Source organism: Chelmon rostratus, chromosome 7 (assembly GCF_017976325.1).
Source record: "Chelmon rostratus isolate fCheRos1 chromosome 7, fCheRos1.pri, whole genome shotgun sequence".
Classification (NCBI taxonomy): Eukaryota; Metazoa; Chordata; class Actinopteri; order Chaetodontiformes; family Chaetodontidae; genus Chelmon; species Chelmon rostratus.
The window spans coordinates 5,197,465-5,219,268 of NC_055664.1; the positions used below are offsets into that span (position 1 = coordinate 5,197,465).

Here is a 21,804-nt window from a genome sequence, read left to right on the forward strand (position 1 = left end):
ACTAGACAATCCTTTACGAAAGGTAAAAATATAATACTGTCCCGACATTCCTTGCGGCTGAAACATTTCAAGCAACGCACCATTCAACATCCGCATTCAATTCAACATTACCTAGCCTAGTGGAAGTGCAGTTGGATTTTCTTAGCGGCAGACATCCCATTCTCATGAATGCAATAACAGAGAAAATTTCTTCAAATATGACACATTCAGTACAAAAACTCAGGAACAGAAGGGGACATTGTGACCATATTTCACATTTGTTTAGATCCTGAACTGGTGACTCTAATCTTGGGTCTCCACCTTGAAACTGTCCTGATTGTAGATATCTTATGTGCTGTCGGTTTGAAGATGTGTCTGAAGCTTCCATGTTTTACACTTTGTAGCTTCTTTGCAGCAGCATCCATATTTGATGGATTGTAGTTCACCTCAAACCCTGGTTCTGCTGGTGTTGAGCTTCAGGTGATTGTTGTCACCATGTGATGAAGATCTCTATCAGTCCTCTGTGCTGCTCTGGAAAAAGAGTCTCTAAGTGAAGACAGCATGTTTCTCATTGGAACTCTATTCACTGGAATCATTCATGACAAGATGACGATAACTTCCATTCAACCAAAAACACACTTAAAAAAATACACCTAATACCTTTTATTACGTTCCTTTAAAGTCTTCACAACATAGATAACATGATTCTGGACCAACATGGATGTAAGCTGTAACTTGACTTATTGGCTGAGACATGTTGCTGTGAGCCGGTAATTCTAGTTTTCTGTCTTCATTTGGCTTTCATCAGTCTGCTGTGAGTGGCGGAGTAGAGTGCCCCCAGGCATGGATGTGTGGGTGGGAAGACGGAGTGTGTGTGACACACATTTACCTTCTCTGTCTTCCCTCTTCGTTTCTCTCACTTCCTGTCTCCTTCCCCTCTATTTTCCCCACTCGGTCCATTCCTTCCTCTGCTGCTTTCATCTGTGCTTCCTGATGGTTTCCTGTGGTCATGTGAGCCTTGCCGCAGTGTTAAATTGTAATATTCCACATGGTTTGACTAAAGGCTTTTAAATGCTGGCAGATATTTTTGTGTTAAACCTCCTGATGGCTGATTGTTATGTGATGATAGCTGTTCTTGTGCTTTCATCATGGTGGACAATCCTCTCAAACAGCATTTGTGCCAACCTTTCCTTCAACCCCTTCCTTAATGCATGAGTGTGTTTGCTTGTTGACAGTGCAGGCTCACCCACCACTGATCAAGAAAGCACTTGCCTTCTTAATTTAGGGATTACTGTAGAAAAGACAAAACTGAGGACTGACTGAATTTAACATGGGAAAAGAAACTCCAGCTGGCTGATGTGCAATATTAAATTAAAAGCTAATATGAGCCCAGTATATCAGGAATATTAATTCATTTACAAATGGGCAGCTTCACAGAATTACGGCTGAATATATTTCCAACTAGTTTCACACAAGCATTTGATCTGTGAACCATTTTATGGTTGAAACCAGATTGTTCCCTCACTTCAGAAAGACATTAACATAACTCAGCAAATATATTTTTAGATCATGGAAATATCAGCTTGGCAAGTCATTGAAGTGATGAAATTGTACATCAAGACCAACATGAGAACACGTCTTTTATCTCTCAACTCCCACTGGTTTCTATTCTTTTGGGGGGGGGGTTCTTTGCTGCTGTTTCTCCCTTTTGATTCGCCTCCGTCTCATCACTCCGGAGAAGTACATCCATTTGTCTAATGAGTCCGCAGAAAGAGAAAGAGGCGTTGAGCTCTTAAGCAGGATTGTGAGTTGAGGCTGTTTCTTATCCATCTCTGTGTGTGTGTGTGTGTGTGTGTGTGTGTGTGTGTGTGTGTGTGTGTGTGCGTGTGTGCGTGTGTGCGTGTGTGCGTGTGTGCGTGTGCGTGTGTGCACATGCAGATCTCTACTGAGGAATCAACCTTCAGTCCTGTTCGTCCAGTCGCTCAGAAGCCTCTCAAACCTGCATTGAAGAGACCCTCTGTGGTGGAGCGGCCCACCGAGATCCCCACCAGTAAGAAACACACACACACACCCACCCACACACACACACGCACACAAGAGAGGGAGAGTGAGAGAGTTTCCAAACAGTAGACAGATGAGGCAATCAAAAAGGAAAAGAATAGGAGGTTTAATAGATCCGGAAGGAGTGTCTGTAATGGCCTCTCAGTTTCTAAACTCACATATCACTAATAGCACCCCCTAGTCTCTCTCTCTCTCTCTCTCTCTCTCTCTCTCACACACACACACTCACTCTCTCTCTATCTTTCTCTCTCTCTTCGTGTGTGTCTCTTGGTTGATGAACTCTATTTTAGGACTTACTGAAAATGACTGTCTTAATCTCAAACGAGACCAAAAATAATCAGCTCCACTTATTCTCAACACAGCACAAACCTTTCAATCAGTCCAAATCCTTTTGTGTCTTTCAGTGATAGCGAATAGTAACGGTCATAATAACAATGACCATAATGCAAAATCAAGTACAGGATCACAAAAGCAGGTTATTCAGGGGTCACAACATGACACAACAAAATTAAGAGTCTACAGTCATGCTATCAGATGTGCAAAGCTGCGGTACTTTGTGCTCAATGCTACTGTTAGCATGCTAACACGCTCACAATGCCAATACGAAGCAGGTATGTTTGTTATGTTCACCATCATAGTTTACCTTGTTAGATGCTACCATGTGCTAATTAGCACCAAAGACAAAGAACAGCTGAGGCGAATGAGAATGGCGTTTGTTTTACAGGTATTTAGTCATTCAGAGCTTGACCTGATGGTGGCGCTGTAAGAAAAGTTCATGGGCCAATAAAGTTAATATAGCACGACAAATTGTCAACCTAGCTGAAAAGTCAGAGGATCACCCAAGTTAGAGGGATTCATCCTCTGGGGATCATGGATGTCTGAACAAAATTTCAGACATCCTTGATCCCAACATAAAAAGAGGAGCCGGTGGAGCACAGTACAGGTTCATAGTTTTATATATTGTTGCACTGTGTCCCCCCTGGCTGTGGCTGACAGGTTTTGCTGTACAGCAATGTCGGTAGTAAGTAAATACTGAATCAATGGCCAGCCTGTGGTCACTCAGTCTGCCTTTAGTTTAGGTCTTTTTCAGGCCTCAGTAGAATTAAAGTCACACCTGTCCAGTGGTTGATGTCTGTTTTCTTTGGCGAGCATTTGCTTGGTCCCTATCAGTCCTTTCTTGGTCTTCTCCAGATTGATCCACAAAGCCCAGTTCTGACAGACTGTTTGCAGATGGTGCAGCAGTCGTTGTATTGCTTCTTTACATGGGACCAGTAATGTCTGCAAACAGAAGGCACATCATTACAGGATCTAACAGAAGGAGATCTGATTGTTTCACTGGTTTTGAATCTTCTCTCTGTCTCTCTTCCAGGCCCAAATGATAACTCCGGCATTGCTTTGAAGAACCTGTTCTGCGCTAGTCCAGACACAGAAGGCCTGGAGGTGAGACAGCCATGTCCTCGAATACACCCAACAACAACAACACCACCATCACACACACACACACACACAGTGGCTCACATCCTGTCATTCACACATTCTGCACACCCACACAGTCCTATGCTATCTCTCACATACAGTCCTTCACGCTCTACAGTACAGTACCTCCCACACAAACAGACAAACACACATGCACACACACGCGCACACACACACACCGAGAGTGTATCTGCCTCAATATAAAACCTTTGTCACATTTTCTCAGCCTTGCATCCTGCAAGTCCTTAAAGAAAAATCTTCACTGCTGCCCCACCCTTATGCTTTTTCACATAAATAAGTTTCCAATTAATTCTTTTTTCCCAGCATTGTAGTTTGGTCACGGCATTACAAGGAAGGTTTTTTTATTGTTTTTTTTTTTTTGGCAAAGTCAAACTGCCGTTGAGCTTGTTAACGTTGTTTGCTTGTCTCTGGTCACGCGGAAGAAAAACAACAACGTGGAGAGCCCCACGTCTCCTGAGCACAGGAGGCCATCCAAACGAGTCCGGATATCCGTCGTGGTAAGAGCCACCGATCGGGGCGACCCAAATGCCCGGAATCCGCCCGGCAACAGGTTCATCAGCCAATCAACCGATTGTCACCCCGTCATTCCATTCCAGGGCTAATCCCAAATGCCGATGGACTGTGATCTGGGCCAGGCTCAGCCAAAGCCCGTCTCTGTCATCGTGCCCGAAAGTGTTGAACACCCTCCTCCTTGTGCAAGCTGTAACCCAGCCGTCTGACCTGTCACTGCCTCTAGTTGCTTATGTGACATGCTAGGATCCATTCAGCTTAACCTGTTTTCATTGGTCTAATGGTCAGTTGAGGTTACAGAGAGCACTTGACAACTGAAAAACCACTGCAGCTAATTGGCAATACCAATGGTGTGTTATTCGCTTTCTTAATTGGGACCTTATAACCGTCATGTGTAGAATTTCAAAATTCCTTGAATTATGTTTCCTTAAATGGTAATATTAAAAAAAGCTGTAGGAGAAAGTAATGCACAGCACCACCAGCCTTTAATGGTCCCTACAAACAAATGTCTGAAACATAATTGAAATAACCAAATAGGAGGCTCTACCTGAATTTGAAGTGCAGTAGCTAATTTAGATTAGATGAGATTTGTATAAAGCTAATGCAATATGAGAACCAGTTATGGAGTCCTAAACTGTTCACTATTTAGAGTAATGTTACTTCCCCTAAAAGCCTTCTGCGTTTTCATCTCTCACCTTGATGCAGTGACGTCTGCTGTGTGTGGTCACAGGTGAAACAGACCAGAGCAGGAAGTGAAACACCTTTTTCCAGCCTGCTGTCAAGTTACTCTTTAATAAATCAATAAGACATGATCAAACAACTGTTCACATGGATATATTAAAAGGATATATTAAAATATGGTGTTTTACATTTTAAACTCAGCTCATTTTCACTAAGTGTCATATCATTCTGCTCATTTTCATAATTATAGAAATTAGAAAGTTACACTAGGCTGCTTTTATGTCATTTTAAATGTTTTTATTTCAAAATGTCCTTTTTCCTGTCTGTTATCTCTTCCAATTTCACAGCAGTGCTTTTCTCATTGACCACTGTATTCATGTAAAATCAGTGAATTACTATAAAATGCCATTTTTTTCTGGTTAAGAAATAAAGCGGTCATTGGGAGTAGAGCTGTTGTGAAATTTAAAAAATGACATTTTGAAATTAAACCTGCTGGAGTGAAATAAAAACACTGTGATAAACACTGAAAATATTCAGGATGAAATGTAATTTCATAATAATGAGCTTTAAAACGGTATTCGATCATTTCACAGTTTCAGAATTACATGATATATTTTGTCGGTATTTATTCATATGGTTGTATATTTCATAATGTATCCGTTTTTTTCTGTTTTTCATTTAATTTTGAAAGTTAATTTCTATAGTTTTAAAAATTAAGAATTGTTAATCGTTACCCAAAACTCATAATTTATCCTTAATGTAATTGCCCTTGAATATTTTTTTAAAATAATATGACAACCACTGTACATCATAGAGTCCGAAATAAAAAATTCAAATTGTAGCTCCTCTGAAGCGTGATGATAACCTGTAGAATGCAGCTGTCACCTCGTGAACTATGATCAAATTAGTGTCATTTTAAAATCAACATGTGGTGGAGTTGTGGTCAAGTGGTCTACAAGGACGAGGCTGTTCAACCAAGCATGCTGTGCTGTCCATCATCAGCTGTGTCACCTGAGGCGTCCAATCAGTGACAGCCTCACAGGGCAGGCCGTGCCTCGTTCCTGGAGTGACCCAAAATCCCATCGCATTTTTTGTAACTGGTGAAAGAAACTGTGGTATTTAATGTGTTATGCGCAGGGGGCAAGCATATCTCTTCATTAGGAGCAGGCAGGTATTTGTATGACAGCGCTCCAGCTCAGATGAAATGATGATGCATGAGAAGTCCGCCGAGGTATTGGAAAATATGACCACAGACGGGGATGCAGCAACCGCACACGCTCCAGCAGCGACGCATGTCAATCAATGAAACAAGAGTCTGATTAGGAATTGAGAAAAATGATTCCACCATACAAGAACATCCAGCGTTGCATGACGAATTATCAGACAGCATCGATTTCTGAAAATCAAACCCCGTTACATTACAGAATCAAGCTCTCTGACAAAATCCATTCACACGTTTGATCTTTGTCCGTTTGTCAGCATCAGTGATTCATGCAGAATCTTTTCTGACGCTAAGTTTACAAATCATCACGAGATTGTTTTTCATTCATCACATATAATGTCATTCCGTTCACCAGGAGCCACCGCCCAGCTTAAAGAGTTTCTCTGGGGTGAGCATGTTATCCACGTTCTTCTGAACAATTCACCTCTGTTTCAATCCAGTATCAAGACACAAGGTGCACTTTAACACTTACTCACTCACACACTCAGTGGATCTTTGCCTTGACAATCCTTTGTACTATCACAGCTGTTAGATGTTGCTGTATGCTTCTACTGATTTAGAGCCACTTAACCATCCACAGATCAGACAAACATGAGCTTTGGTGCTACGTTTTTACCATTTAAAGGAGTGTTCATACCAAAGGGTATGGGTAATTTCGTCCTCGCGCTATTATCGTATTTGACTTTCACCCCAAACAAGCAATTTACGGACTTTACAGACACAGCTAGCCATGTATGCATAGACCAGGAGTTTGTTGAATTTGTCTGCGTGAGTTAATGCGATGGAAGGAAGTTGTTTCTGTTATTTTGCACCAGTATCGCTCCTTTTTCCTCTTTTCTCTGGGATAATCCCAAATTTGTTGCTCAAGGTGAAACATTTTCAGCTCTTGCAGATGTGTTTTTTGCCTCAGTTCGTACTGCCTGCAGCAAACGTGTGTCTCTTTGTGCCCACTTGTGTCCAGTGTTGGGAGGCAGTGACACTACATGTGGCGAAGCTGCTTGTTCAGCTACATTTCCCAGTAGTGGTCTGGTAGCACAACTACTTTTAAAATCATGCTATCAAGATGTTGATTCCACTAAGCAGCGGAGTTCTCTGACTATTAAAAAAAAAAAAAAAAAAATGTAGCTTCCAACACTGCTCACTTTTTTCCATTGTCTCTGCAATGTATGCACAGGCCGTCTGAAATTTGCTTTGCATGTACTCTGAAAACACATTACCAGTCAGAAAAGTCGGTGTTTTTTTTATACAAGTCATGTAATTCAGAGACACCGATCTGAAAAAGCTACTGTCAAGTGCCACGGCCGACCTTCATTGATTTGTCTACCAAAGCTAAGTTGCTAGGTCTGCATGCTAACCACAGACCTTAATAGAAATGCCCCACTGCATCAGTTGAATATAAATATGGTACTAGAACACACCATTCTTCCTTCTGATTCTCAGTCATTATTGTGTCAGTGAAGCTATATTAGCACTTTTGGTGATTTATACTTGAGGAACTTAAGGAGCTCCATTAATTCCACATGTCAGTGACAATTATTGAAGTCTGTGCACATTTTCAATCATTCACGAGCCCAGAGAGGTGCTAGATCATTCTTCATCTATCGCTTCAAGGCCCATGCGTGAAGGTGTAGTATACAGCTGATAGATTACACTGTGAAGTCCTCATTTTAATTAAGGAAAAACTCTGACAAACCGACAAGGTGGTGCTCTCAAATCACGCGCTGCTCCCATCAAATTTGTCCAATGGATCTCAAAGGGCTTTCAGCCTCAGTACCTATGCAGCCTTATTTTTCTGTTGCTTTCTGAAATGACCAGTCTCGGCTATGAAATGCCAAAAAAAATGGTCCCAGAGTCTCTCTTTGGCTCCTTAGCACAACCCATGCTGCTCAGTTGCGCAGCAGAAGCCAGACTTGCCTTGAGGAGCCTAAAGAGAAGCACAGAATTAGTAACAGAAGAGGCGCGCTGGGAGTGTTTTTTCATTTGTCGAGGTAAAATGCGTACCCTCGGGCGTGTATTTCACACCATGACAACACAGTGCTCACGTTGAGTTACGTGGCAACAAAAGACCGAAGACGAAGACTGTGCTAAACCGGAGGAGCTTTGCTTTGAGGTGAATGACGAAACACATTCCTTCAACTGTAGTAATGAAAAAGGTTAATCAAAACAAAGGGTACTAGTTTCACACATTTTGCGCTCATTACGTGGTCTGTGTCTGTGTTTGAGGCAATGTCTACGCAAGAGCACGTCACGCTCGCAGTCTGTCACTTCTCTGAATCTCACTGATTCTCCTGATGAGTTGAATTTAAAAAAAAACTTTCAAAGGCAGTAACTATTACACCACCGAAGCATCTCATTATTGATTCACCACAGCACGTTGCATTATTCCTGGCAAAGGGCATGTTTTATTAAGCCTATTAGTTCATAGGTACCATAAAACCGGGCTTCAGGGACACCCAAGAGTCCTGTGCGGGGTTTCTTGGCTCCCCCAACAAAATAAAGCCCTATTCGCACATGACAAATTGTACATGGGGGCCTCATGTGATTTCTAGCAACTTTAGAGGTTATTTAAGCTTTTAATCCTCAAATCCGCCGGTAAGAACTGCACTGCAAATAACAAACATGTTTCAGCCGACACAGAGTTCATCTGCCAGCATCCATTCAATTCCCACTCTAATTATAACAGGGGTTTCTAGCTTTCTGCAACTTTCACTGCCTCACATCTGTTAGAAATGATTTAGGCTACATTGGACAGTATTAATGAGAGTAATTTTAGTCAGAAATTAAAAGGAAATCCTGGGTAAGATTCTGACAGGAGATGCAGTCCTTTCTGTCTTTCAGAATCCAGTCCACAGGTCTGCTGACTAATCAGTGTTAATGTCACATTTTCGTAGTCTTTCAAGATACTTAGTGGGCTTTGGTCAGAGACATTATTTTCCAGGTACTTTGTTTCACTTTGATATTTGTATAAAGTATTGTTTTTTAGGCAGATTTGAAACAAAAGCCATATATTGTGTTGGCGATACTGATACCTGTATCAAGCTTTATTGCAGTCACACACTCATCATGTAATACTCATACCTTCACCCCTTCTCTGCAAACAAACACATTTTTAATAAAAAAAAAAAAGAGACTAAACCTAAGTAAAGAGATTTAAGCACACTGGGTACAAATCTATCTCCTAAAGTATGACGTGAAAGCTGTTGTGATATAATTTTCTAATCCTCGGTTACATTCCAGCACTTTCATCCCCTGCGTATGCTGCTGCTTTTGATCCCTGAGTAAACAGTTAAGCAGTCAAGATCAGCCTCAGTGGCAACCATTCGCTCATTTCCTGGGGTGAGAGATGAATGAGCGCCTTCAGTTTGTCACCGTGGGCTCCTGTAACACCCCATAAGTCATAGCCATAACCTCAGCATTACTATCTAACCTCAGGTGACAAATATGTTAAAGGTTATTAAATGTACCCCCCTCTTTATGGTTGTGTTTGAGTTTATGCCCTACATACATTTTCAGAATTAATTGGCGGCCACCAGTCAAGTTTGCAATGGCCCTTATCTGCCACTGCTGGTGGTAATTAAATAAAGTACAGTGACATGTTAAGTGCACCCATGAGGAGCATATTTGGTGGTCAGTGCTGAGACAGATGGTTCATTATTAGCCCCATGAAGTTTTGGATGTGCTAAGTGGGCCTGGAAGCATGTTAGTTGTTATTGCCTTGCAGCGAACTAATTGGTAATGAACCCCTGCAGCACTTGTGTGTGTGTGCATATACAGTACACAGCCCGTGGGCTTGTTTCCCCATTCATCAGCAGGTATTAACATTCAACAGTGTATAAGTGCACGTGGCAGAGTGTGAAGCGGGTTGCAGCGTTGCTGTGAATCCGTCAAGGCTCTGTGGGCTTGAGCAGAAATATGGACAAACAAATTTATACATTCTTTTTCTCGCAAGACTTCTGAGTTACACCCCCGCGGCGGAAGAGAAATCAAGTTATTACTTCTGCCCTCCCTTTCTCTCCGCTCCGCTCTCACGGTTGTTCTTTGTTACTGTATCTGCTTGAATCTCCGCAGGCTCTTCCTTCATCTTTACCACTTCTCCAAAGTCCTCCTCCCCTTTTCGTGTCTCTGTCATCTGTCCACCTCCCCGCTCCAGTCCCTGCCTCTGCGTCCATCTAGAGCGGTGAAATATTGATGGAGGGTAAATGACATCAGTAGTCTGTTTCAGAGAAATGATGCCGCCCAGCCTCCCAGTCTCTCCTGGCTGTTTTTCTCATTATTTTTCTCTCACTCTTGCGTCTTCATAATGCTTCCATGCTTTATTTATGATGGCTTGTGGGCTCGTTTTTCTGGCACCTCGCTTCTCCTGCTTTATTTCTTTATGTTTTTTTTCTTCTTTTGTTTCTCTCGATCGTTGGGGAGTATGTTACATTCTGTCTTTCATGGTATATACACTCTGGCATGGGAACACGCAGACAAATGATGCGACAGAGAAAAGACAGTGTTTGTAGAGGAATACGTTAAAAATACGCGTAGGAATACGCCCTTTGCTTATGGCCTTAACAGTCGTGTGCGTGCGTGCGTGCGTGCGTGCGTGCGTGCGTGCGTGCGTGCGTGCGTGCGTGCGTGCGTGCGTGCGTGCGTGTGTGTTGTGCCCTCTCTCAGCTTCCTTACCTCAATTTGATTCTGAGTAGCTGTTTTGCTGTTCACACTCCACTGCGTCAGTGTCACCTACTGTGAGAGTGAGAGAAAACAAGACCCAGGGACCAAAACAAGTAAAGAACTGGTTGATAATATATATATATAAGTAAATATGCATACAGTCAGTTGTCCACCTTTGAACAGCCAGTTGCATCTGTGTTGGCTGCATTTTGTAGAGACTGTAAAGATGAATGTAAAGGAATTAATAAACAACATTATCCAACATTATTATGAAAAATAGCTGCAGAATTTCACAATTACCCTCCATCGGGAGATAATGAGCTAAGTTGTTGTGACATCTGGAGCCTCCAACTGCCGAGGCCTATTACACACATTTTAGTGTATTTGGCATCCAGCTGCACAAAAATTTAGGGACATGCTGCTATAGATGGCTAATGTGCCGTTGAGAAGCAAGTGCAATGGCTTTCTTTCACTGTTCAGAACGCGGCTCAAATATGTAGTGTCATCAGCATAAAAACGCAAGTTGATGTCTTGGATTTCCACCAGCTGGTAGTGAATTTAAATGCATTTGTAGCATAAGTGTGTGAAGTGGACTGGAGATTTAGCTTGAAACTACTCTAGCTAGTAGTTACTGAGAACTTGATGTGGACTCACAAACTAAGTGATGGATTTACAGACAGCTGGTACAAGTTATTCCAGATGAGATGAACTAAAGGCAGCAGCATCTGTAGTCCCCAAAGCAAACACAGAAGATGCCTACCCAGTGTTCAAGACAGCCATAATGATGTACTTTATTAAATACCATGCGTACCCGTAAGAGGACGAGTAATGATGGCTTTTAACAACTGGCTAAAAGATTAAAGGTCCCAGTGTTGCGATGATCTGAAAGAGATTCCAGTATAGGACACGTTTTTTCAATAACCATATAGCAAGAAAAGGGAATTTTGAAATGAGGTGTAAATTATTAAAAGCATGAGGGTCAAGTGTTAGCACTGTCAGAACTGGTTCGATGAAAGCAAGCTTTAAGCTGTAGAACAAAGACACTGACTCCATTAAACTTGTCCCCCAGGTTTCAACTAGGCAGAACATTCAGAGGACAGGATGGAGTCTGCGTTTCCTGAATAATTTCAGACAACAGTGAGACAGAGACACACAGGAGAGAGGGAACTTATCTGCAGAAGATCAGTGTTACATACTGACTGCAATTTGACTTACAATATTAAAAGGTTTGGCGGCACTCAAACACTCATGTTTCCAAGGTGCTGCCAGCGTTGCTTGTGTTTGGTGGCCCCTGGTACCTGTGTCAAGGCTGGCTTTTCTGCAGGGGTGGCATCAAGTGTGTGTGCACACACAGAGAGACACACACACAGGTTGCAGTAGCATTAATTTACCATTTTTTACCATCTACTTGAATTGCTAACATAACAGTATCTTACTGTTTCCCACATCCCTGTGTTTATTTATTTTCTTTACATTACATAAAAGACAGATATTCTTACCAATCACAACACAGCAGAGTGACACCATACAAATATAATATAAAGCTTCCATACTTCCATGACTATTCTTTAAGTCATCAAAAAGGCATTGTACCTCCAAAAGTAGGCTACCTACAAAAGAAAACAGCCCCCCTTTTGGTCACAACCTCAGCGCAGTCGATATTTAAGATTAACTACCCACCGTTCCCAACTTTTCCAGAAGCTGCTGCGGCACCATTATTGCTCACAACTCTGCAATTTGGACAAAGTCATTAATGATGTTATTTCACAACTTGGTTAAAGTTTGTGCAATCTAATCAGACGAGCAGATACGGCAGTAATAACATTTTTGAGGCAATGAGCAAAGTGAACATCAGCAGCAAGGAAATCAGCCTGCTAATTGCCTGCACATTAGTGATAAATAATTATTGTTGCAATGTTTCCCCATTGCACCATTCAGCGTGTGGTAGAGGCAGCAGTTAGAGAAAAAACACACATTACTATATTTAGCACGAGAGATTAACTTGATAGAGTTTTCGCCATCAGTTTATCCAGTGAAACAGCTAGTCAGAGGATAGAGTGTAGGGTCCTAATGATAATGATGCTGATGCCAACATCAAGGAGTCCACCTATATCTGTACAGACTGCATCTAACAGGCGCTGCAGAGCATCTCAGCCTCATCAATAACAGTCAATCACTAATATTCTGTTGGTGTTGAGAGCATCTGTGTCGACATTTTTTCACAATTCACATGTCATTCACATTTTTCTGTAAGATGATAAAGTGATGTAGTGATTATCATCCGATAATATCAGCCAACCAGTTTCTGAGTTGGACTCTAGTATACACATGGTCAAAGAAGCAGGACCCACTCCAGCACAGGCTGCACATCGTAGGATCGTTAAAGTTGAAATGAGCGGTCCCAGCAGCAGCACAGACAGCGACAAAACCAATGAACATTGCATTGACCTAATATAAAGAAATTAACTAGTAGTGGAGTTTTTCAAATGCCATTTTTGAATACCTCAGTCAGCACAAATGAAATTTTATTCAGCCACGTTGATGCAGCCTATGCTGAAATACACTGTTTTTCACTGGATTTCTAAAAACCTATTGACACAAGCCTCGTGAGTTCAGTGATCTGCTTGTCGTTGTTGTTGAATGCGTTGCTTGTGAAGGAATCCGACTTTGCTGATAAAATTCTCTTCACTTCCATTAAGTTAGGGTTGCAGCAGAATTTCCAGATATAAAATGGAAACTTTCCTCGTCACCAGGGGGCATTGACAGAATATATTTTTCGTGATTTGGATGAGCCAACACTTTAACTCAGAGGCAAATTTTGGATTTAGATTAGAAGAGCAAGGTGCTAAACCTTCCCTTCAGCAAAAATACCCCATCCATCTACTGTAGGCTGAATAAAGGTGGTATTGTGGAGGGGAGGCTCCTTTTTATCCAGATTTCCACAATCAAAAAACTCTGTGTATGATACAGCAGTCTTTGGTGGTAGATTGCATATGTTCCCTGCTGACCTAGTCTTGGATGGTTGCCACTGATTGGGTGATCGGGTCGCTGGATAGAGGCAAATATGGATCGCTGCCGGAGGAGGGAGGGAGGGAGGGAGGGCCGGAAGAGCAACGGACCATTCTAATCTTTGTCTGGTCACAGAAACAGCGTAGCAAGCAATACAGCTTCATCAGCCTGTTGTCAGCACTCTGGAGTCTCTCTGCCTCTCACATGCCCCTGCACACACACACACACACACACACACACACACTCCACATGCTCATTCAAATCTCATTTGAATATGCCCACACAGTTCCTCTGATTTCACTGTCAGTCGCATGCAGACTGACAAAGTTCACTCTCCCACTTTCCATACACACAAACACACACGTGCGCGAACACACACACTTCTGCCTAACTCATGTATCCAGAAGCAGAGATTTGCTCTCTTAATAGAGCAGCTAATCTCTCTGAAAGCACCTATTTTGCATGCACAGTCCAACCTGTCTCTCTCTGTCTCTCAAAAAAAAACACACTTCTGCACACACACACACACACACACACACACACGCACCTCCTGTTCTTTAGTTTACATTTTACCCCTGGAACAACAGTGTGTCTTGGCGACATTCACAGTGCCCTTGTGACAAGCAGAATGAGCAGTGAGACAGCAGAGATAAAGTGCTGTAGGTGTGTGTGTGTTTGTTTTGTCTCATCAACTCCAGGCACGTCTGGCCTCTGCTTGCATACAGCTACAGTAGGGCACCTCTTTCTATGCCGCGGCAACAGTTGCTAGGGTTACCGATAGGTCGGCCACTGCAGCAATGACGATAAATGAGCTCAGGGCTCTCATCAGCCCCTGGGTCACACTCACTCTGCCTCTCTCTCTCTCTCCAACACACACACACACACACACACACACACACACACACACACACACACACACTCAGACACATGTTCTCCTGCATTCCATCCTGCGATTGAAAGTAAATACCTGTACACAAGCACATGACTAAACACTTTGAAATTGTATTTCACAGCCCATCACACACACACAGAGCTACATACACACCCTGCGGTAATGCTCTCACAGACTCCGCTGTATATTTCCATCGGCCAGTATTCTCAGTGCTTCTCTGCAACAGCTCGGGGTTGCTAGTTTGACTCCAGCCTGTCAAACGGCGTCGGCGGCGTCGGCCTGTCATTTATGAGCCGTGAGCTCTGACTGCGCTGCGGATCCATCATTGTAATGATCATCTGCTCTGACATCTCATACATCACATCCCCCGCACTCATTAAATGTGCTGCAGTCGCTCCTTTAGTCACTCATTCCATTTCTGTCCATCTGTCTCAAGACGGCGGCGCTGTATAACACTTATGATGTGCTGCATTGGTGATTATGTGTTTTTCAATATGTCGTTTCACCTTCAGTGCACAGATGTAGTGCTGGGGGCACAGTTGAACAGTACAAGTAAATGTTTTGTAATTGTTTATCTACCATTTGTTTACTATTCCATCACTGCTTGTGTGTTTGTGTAGTACATGTTTGGGGTCTTCATTGACTGTTTAATGCACCTACAGGATAGCTTTGTGTTGTGTACTGACTGCTCTCCTGTCGCTTCTTGTCTACAGGACGACGGAGATGTGGAGGATGACATGACTATTAGAGAGGTAAGACAGACAGACAGACAGACACGCAACAGGTGTACACGCACACACACACACACACACACACTTGTTGTGTCTGGTTTTTGCATGTATATATGATTATATATATCTTTATGCTATAATTCAAGGGTTTAATTCTTTAAAGATGCACTGCTTTAATTGGGAATGCTGCTCAGCCTGCGAAAACAGCTGGATAATGCCTGGTGCCAAAAAATAACCCTGATGATGTCATAGTGATGTCATCTAGGTTATTTCAGCTCAGGCAGTGGGTGCATCGAATATCCCAGATAGGGGTGTTTACCACTCTGAGAGTCTAATAAAGGACACTATTGAGTTGCATCATGGGAAATGAAGGCTCAAGTGTTTGAATCAAGCTTGCTCCATGGTAGGGACTAAAAGTCAGTATATCTTGGTGTTTGCTGCTTCTATTTTGACCATTTCTTTTGCCTAAAATTATTATTATTCTTCATTTCATTTCAATTTAAACGCATTTTATTTTAAAATATGGCATTGAAGCTTGTAGGAGCTGCAAGCTGATAAAGTTCAGTTATGAAGGCCCTGTGACCGTCGGTCTAAATGATGTTTTGAGCACAACAACAAAATTGTGGTGGCAGCACTGTATCACTGGAAATTGACACATTTTAAGTATTGAAAGGATAAGGCTGGTGTTACTCTGTATTCTTCTTACTGTTAACAATTTGAAAGAAAAGAAGAAAACACCAAAACCAACAGTTGATCAGTCTATCTGTTTGCTTTCTTCAGTTCCCCATCTGTTGCACTCAGTCCTGAGTCATTATTTCTTAGTAAGTAAATAAAGCTGGTCAAATATGTAGTTTTATTTTTAAGTCTCAGTAATTAAAACAACTAGTCACTATAGTTTTAAACAGATCTTACTCAAATAGCTGTAAATTGTGTTTTTGTTGAGGACTATTTTCAGCAGCGGATTAATCCAAATTCGGTGCTCCAGCAGGTATTTCCTGCAGCAGGACAGTGAATGTTTTATTTAGTCAAAATAAACCTGTGTGTGTGTGTGTGCGTGGTAATGAAGGAACATGTCACCCAGACAACGGTAGTGCTCTGTGGTGCAGAAGGCTGTGGACACAGGCAATACTTGTTAATAGGGTCAATCCACTGTTGTTTTTGTTTGACAATCAGAGAAACATAGACTACGCCTCGCCTTACCACTTTGGATTGTTGGAATCATCATATTCATTCATATTTATCAGTTTTCAAAAACCTGTGTTTGCCTAACTTGAATCTCATCTTTCACCTGATTACATCACACCATGGCAGACCTGGATTCTCAGATTCCTCAATAACCCCAGACGGGCCGATTACCCTGGAGTCTTATATTTTTGGATATGACATCATTCATAATTCATCCATCAACAGCACCTCTCATTTCCTCTCTGTCAGCCTCATATTCCTCACACTTTCTCCCTCCATGCCCTCTTTTGTCTCTCGGAATCACTCATCGTTCACCGCTCATACGTCTGCCATGTCACTGCTTCTCGCTACATCTCCCTTCCTTGTTCGCGATTCACCTTCCTCACTGCCCATCGTTGGGGGTCTGGTATGATTTATGGAGTCATTCAGTGCGGCGCCCGGTCCATTGATTGTCTATCAGAGGGAGGTGATTTTTCAGAAGGTGGTATGGGGTGGTTTGATGCCTTTGCCTTTTGATTAGCGACTGACACCAGGCATAAAGACATCGTCTGCTAGCAGCGTCCATTATGCTCACTGTCACTCCAAGTTTATAGTCAGACAGTCAAAAAGATAAATGTTTGGCCAACAAAGCCAGGCTGTAACACCAGGAGTCAACATTTTATTGAAGATTAAAGTCAAGTTAGTGTCACCTACCTCTGGTATGAATTGGATACGATACACTTTATTTGATTGCTTCTTTATTGAGTGATCAAAACGGCACTGTCCACAGAAGCACATCTCTTTTGTTGCCGGCAGTTGACGTTTATCTCTCATCCCCAAACTCCCTCCTCCTCGGTGTGTTTTGCAGATTGCAGAGTGGGAGGAGATGCAGCTTGACGAGCAGGTCAACTTCAACAACTGCAAGATCGACCCCGCCCCGTTCCAGCTGGTGGAGCGCACATCGCTGCATAAGGTCTGATTGTAAATACTGCTGTTGTTCAAACTCTGTGTGTATCGTAAATGTGTGTCCGTGCTACTGTGTGTGTGTCTTTAGTTAGGTCTGTGTTTTCATTTATCCACGCTGATAAAAGCAACTAAACACAGTACCCCCAATTGCTTCAATTATGGAAACAAGTTCATCGGCACGTGTTAATTCATGTAGGGAAAGCAAGTTTGTATAGCATCTCTTCACAACAACACAAATCAAAGTAATATGTATAAGATTTAAAAGGGCATTAAGACAAGATTTAGAAGAAACACAAGCTGACATAAAATTATAGAATATAATAGTAAAATAAAAGAATAAAAAATTAGCTAAAACTGAATAAAACATAAAGCAGGCGTGCAGAGCAGTGCAAAGTGCATGTGCACTCCCAGATTTTATTTAGTAAAATGCAGTGATAAGCACAAAAGTTCTTGATTAAGCCTTGATTGAAACAAACTGGCAGTTGGAGCAAAATATCCAATCTTCAGGGAGCCAACTGGAATGATGTGTTCCACTTTCTTGGACTTCTTAGAGAAGTTATTCTGTGTTTTACATGTTTACATGAGCTGCAGCTCGACTTCTTAGAAAGAATTGCAATCACACCACTACAGTAGTTGAGCCTACTAAAGATCAAAACACGCGCACATTTCTTATTCTGTATTTGTTCTATGCACTCAGTGCTTGTATGGGACTGTAGCCATTTGGTAATATCGTTATATAAATCTGTGTGCCATCTGCGTAATTATGCTAAAATATTTTGTTGTTTTCTGTAATCTGAGCTAGTGAATGTGTTTAGATGGTGAACAGAAGAGGACCAACAATGAAGCCTTGGGGAACTCCACATTTTCTTTACTAAAATGTGGAATTACTGATCAACACAAGATGCCTATCCTTCAAATAGTAATGTAATGTGATCACAATTATGCACTGAAAGCCAACAGTCAAGGTATTTTAAGTTATGGTATAAGTTATGTTTTTATTTAGTGGTCAAACAGATTATTGTTGCACTTGAAAAAACTGAGAACATTTTGTAGACATTTTCAATCGATTGGTACATTGAAAGAAGGGAAACAGATTTTTCACCCATCAGGACTGTCTATTACATATTATTATAACTTTTCATGCCACTAACAGTCCATGAAAGTTCTACAGTGCTAGAGTCCTGTGGGTGGAGGAGAGGCACTATGACTGGGCAAATTGTCAAAAGGCATTCCTCTGCCTGATGGAAAGCTTTTCTATTATACCGAAGACTCTATGTGAAGGAAGTATTGTTGACTCCCCAACAAGAACAGTAGCATTTGGAAAGTGAAGTGCCGCCAGTTCCGATACTCGGGGTACTCCTGGTGCTCCTGTGGCGTGCAGAGACGTTGAAGGAGAATGCAGACACTGAAAAGAACACACACGACATCAGGCCAGTTTTTCCCCCACAGAGTGAAGGAGGAAGTGAAAGTGCAGCGTGAAGAAAGGAGCTTTAGCTCATGTTGATTTAGTTTTTTTACTGCAGCACAGTCGCACAGCCTGAAAAAGCTCTATCTCCAGCACACACACACACACACACACACCCCTCAATGTTGAAACCACTACCAACACTGTTTCTGGCTTGCCATCTGCTGGACGTAATGTTGTCTATTCATAATGCTTTCTCTCTCTCTCTCTCTCTCTCTCTCTCTCTCTCTCTCTCTCTCTCTCTCTCTCTGGGCTCTGTGTGAATATTCTTTAAACATTTAAGAGAGGGATCCTGCACCAATCCATCTCAGTCCCCTCCCTCCGCTGCACACTGCCAAAAGCCAATACCACGCACAATCTCCTTCAGCATATTAAACACTGCCCGCTGCCACTGCCGCTGCTGTATGCAGGCGTGTGTGTGTGCGCGCGCGCGTGTGAGTGTGCGTGTTCGTGTGTGTGAGAAAGAGAGAGTGAAGTTATTCTCTCTACATCTTTCCCTGCTCTCATGCTCAATCTGTCTGGATATAACTCCCATTTATCCCATGCACTTTGCTGTTGTTGTTTTCTGTGTTTGTCTGTGGGCTCTTTTGTAACGGACAAATCTGTTTCTTGGAATATTTACATGACAATGTGCTTCTGCAGTCAGTCACTGTGGTCGGGGTGTTGGCCGAGGGCTGCTGTCTGTTCATTTCCAGTAGTGGCTAACGTACATTTCCATCATTTTGTAGATTTTCATCAAAGAAAAGAACTCTTTCAGCTATTGCATATATTCCGTACAAAATAAATAGCATCAAAAATAAAAAAAAGATAGAACACGTGACAAATTACAGAATAGCTTCAGTGGTCCTTGTCACAGATCCAAGATCCCTCATTTGGTGTTTGGATGATGGTGGTGAAATCTAAAATCTCCCATCGTCGTTCGGTGGGGTTGATCTGGTGACTGTGGCGTCCACAGAATATGATTCACATCATTTTCATACTCAGCAGACCGTTCCGTGAGCCCTTGTGATCTGCTTTTGTTACGTTTCTTCACTCATTTGCTCAGTTTGTTCCTTTGATTTGATTTTCAAATTTAATTAGCTTTTTTCTCAGTTACCTCTTGTGGGAACTATCCAGCCATGCAGGCACTATTGAGATAATGCTCACAGAGTTTTGGAGATGTCCGTCTTTCAGGTTTCTCTCTCCACCCAAATACAATCAAGGGGATTGCACTATAGTTCGTATCAGTTGAAACACTTACATTTTTTTCCAACGACTTGTCTTTTTATAAACAGTGTCCCAGATACACTGGATAGTCCTCAAAACTCATTAAAAGGTCTTTCCAAAAAACCAAAAAAATATTGTAGAGTGACAGAAACACTTCCTCAGCTAAATTGCTGTAGATTTTTCTGAAAGAATAGTTTGACATTTTGGGAAGCACCATTATTCTCTCTGTTGTCCTGGAGATAGCTCTGGGTCAGTGGAGACAGATTTCTCAAGGCCTAGGCAGAAAGTTTTTTTGTAATTTGGGTGAGTCGACCCTTTAAATGTGCACCAGTATCATTTTTAAATTTCATTATATAAGTTGGCAAACTAACTTCAATCAATATTATTACCATCAACATGCAGAATGGGAGAGCCTCTGGCACTGGCAGCGCTTCTCTAAATGAAGCTCTATGACCATATTTCCAATACCACTGTTCTTTTGTGCCAAAGGTTTTCACTTTATGATTAAAGAGGACAGACACCAAATATGACCCAAAAATTTGGTGCAAATGCTTTGTAGAAGCTGAGGTCTGCTGGTCCAGCTCATGTTTGTTTAGAGTCTCCGATGTCTCACGTCACTGTGCTGATGATCAATTGATCCTAAAATGCTATTTGCAGCACCTTTAATCAGTGAATTACAGTTTAAATAGATGTGAATGGGCTGAATGGGAGGTGAGCTGACTCTGTCCCCAGAGAGGCTACTATATCCTCCTGTGGGGAAACTTGTTGCCAGATTACATTACGACTGGCCCCGGCCTAAAAACACTTAACAATCTTTTTCTTGGCACCGCTTCCGTTTGCTTGGCACAGTGGGATCAATTTCAGACCTCCCAAATGCCCAATCTGGCTAAGCAGAAAGTCCCATTAAACACTAAAAGGGTCTAGAACAAGAAGTCCAGTTGGCGTCAGTCCTGCAACCTTTCTGATCCTCCCCTGAAGTTTTTGACCTCTCGCTCGTTTTGCTTTTAGCTCCGCGCAGCCCCACTCCTCCACGGTAACTCTAGCAGTGGAGATAAGATTAAATGAAACTTTAATGATCCCCGTGGGGAAACTGAGTCATGGCATCAGCAAATACAGCACTAATAGGGCAGCGAGTATAAATAGAGCAGAACGGGGTCATAGAAACATGTGAAACCCGACGAAGAAGCTGAAAAAGAATAAAGACATATATGACACTAATGACACATAATGACAACCCCAGTGTTCACAGAATATTCTAGCACTGTTCTTTTTGTTATTTGGGCTGCATAGAAATGAGTCATATTGTTTTTTTAAAAGGCAAATAAATTCCTCTATCATGAATCACAAATCACTGACAATTGGTCCTTCTCTGGAAGTATGATACTAAACACCACTCCACCGTCAGTACAGGCTGGCTCATTCACCACTTCAACTTAACTAATGTACATGATGAAGTTAACTTCAACGCTATTATCAGAAACTGGTCTTGAGATCCCCTTTACACCCGGGACTCAGCACGCTTTAATGTCTTTAACCTGCACTTGACCTCATTCGTGGGACAGCTGTCACTGGTTAATGTGTGGTCAACATCATTAGTAGAGGCTCAAGTCTGCAGGTTCTACACAAACATCACTGCAAAATATAACTAATAATAACATAATATCACAAATTACTACCAAATAAAGTGGTGCTCCAGTTTATCTGCCAGCTAGTTTGTAAAATGTTAGAACAGCGGCAACATGAAAGGAGAGATGTGCCAGTTTGT

At 42.0% G+C, this 21,804-nt stretch overlaps 1 protein-coding gene across 1 annotated transcript in view; it reads left to right on the forward strand.

Moving 5' to 3' along the window:
* clcn2c (chloride channel 2c) overlaps positions 1-21,804 on the forward strand; it is a 150,456-nt gene that overhangs the window by 120,322 nt on the left and 8,330 nt on the right. Inside the window, exons 18-21 of the mRNA XM_041940199.1 lie at positions 1,918-2,029; positions 3,410-3,480; positions 15,221-15,259; positions 17,271-17,375. Of these exons, the coding sequence (XP_041796133.1) occupies positions 1,918-2,029; positions 3,410-3,480; positions 15,221-15,259; positions 17,271-17,375 (327 nt within the window). The remainder of the gene's footprint in view (positions 1-1,917; positions 2,030-3,409; positions 3,481-15,220; positions 15,260-17,270; positions 17,376-21,804) is intronic.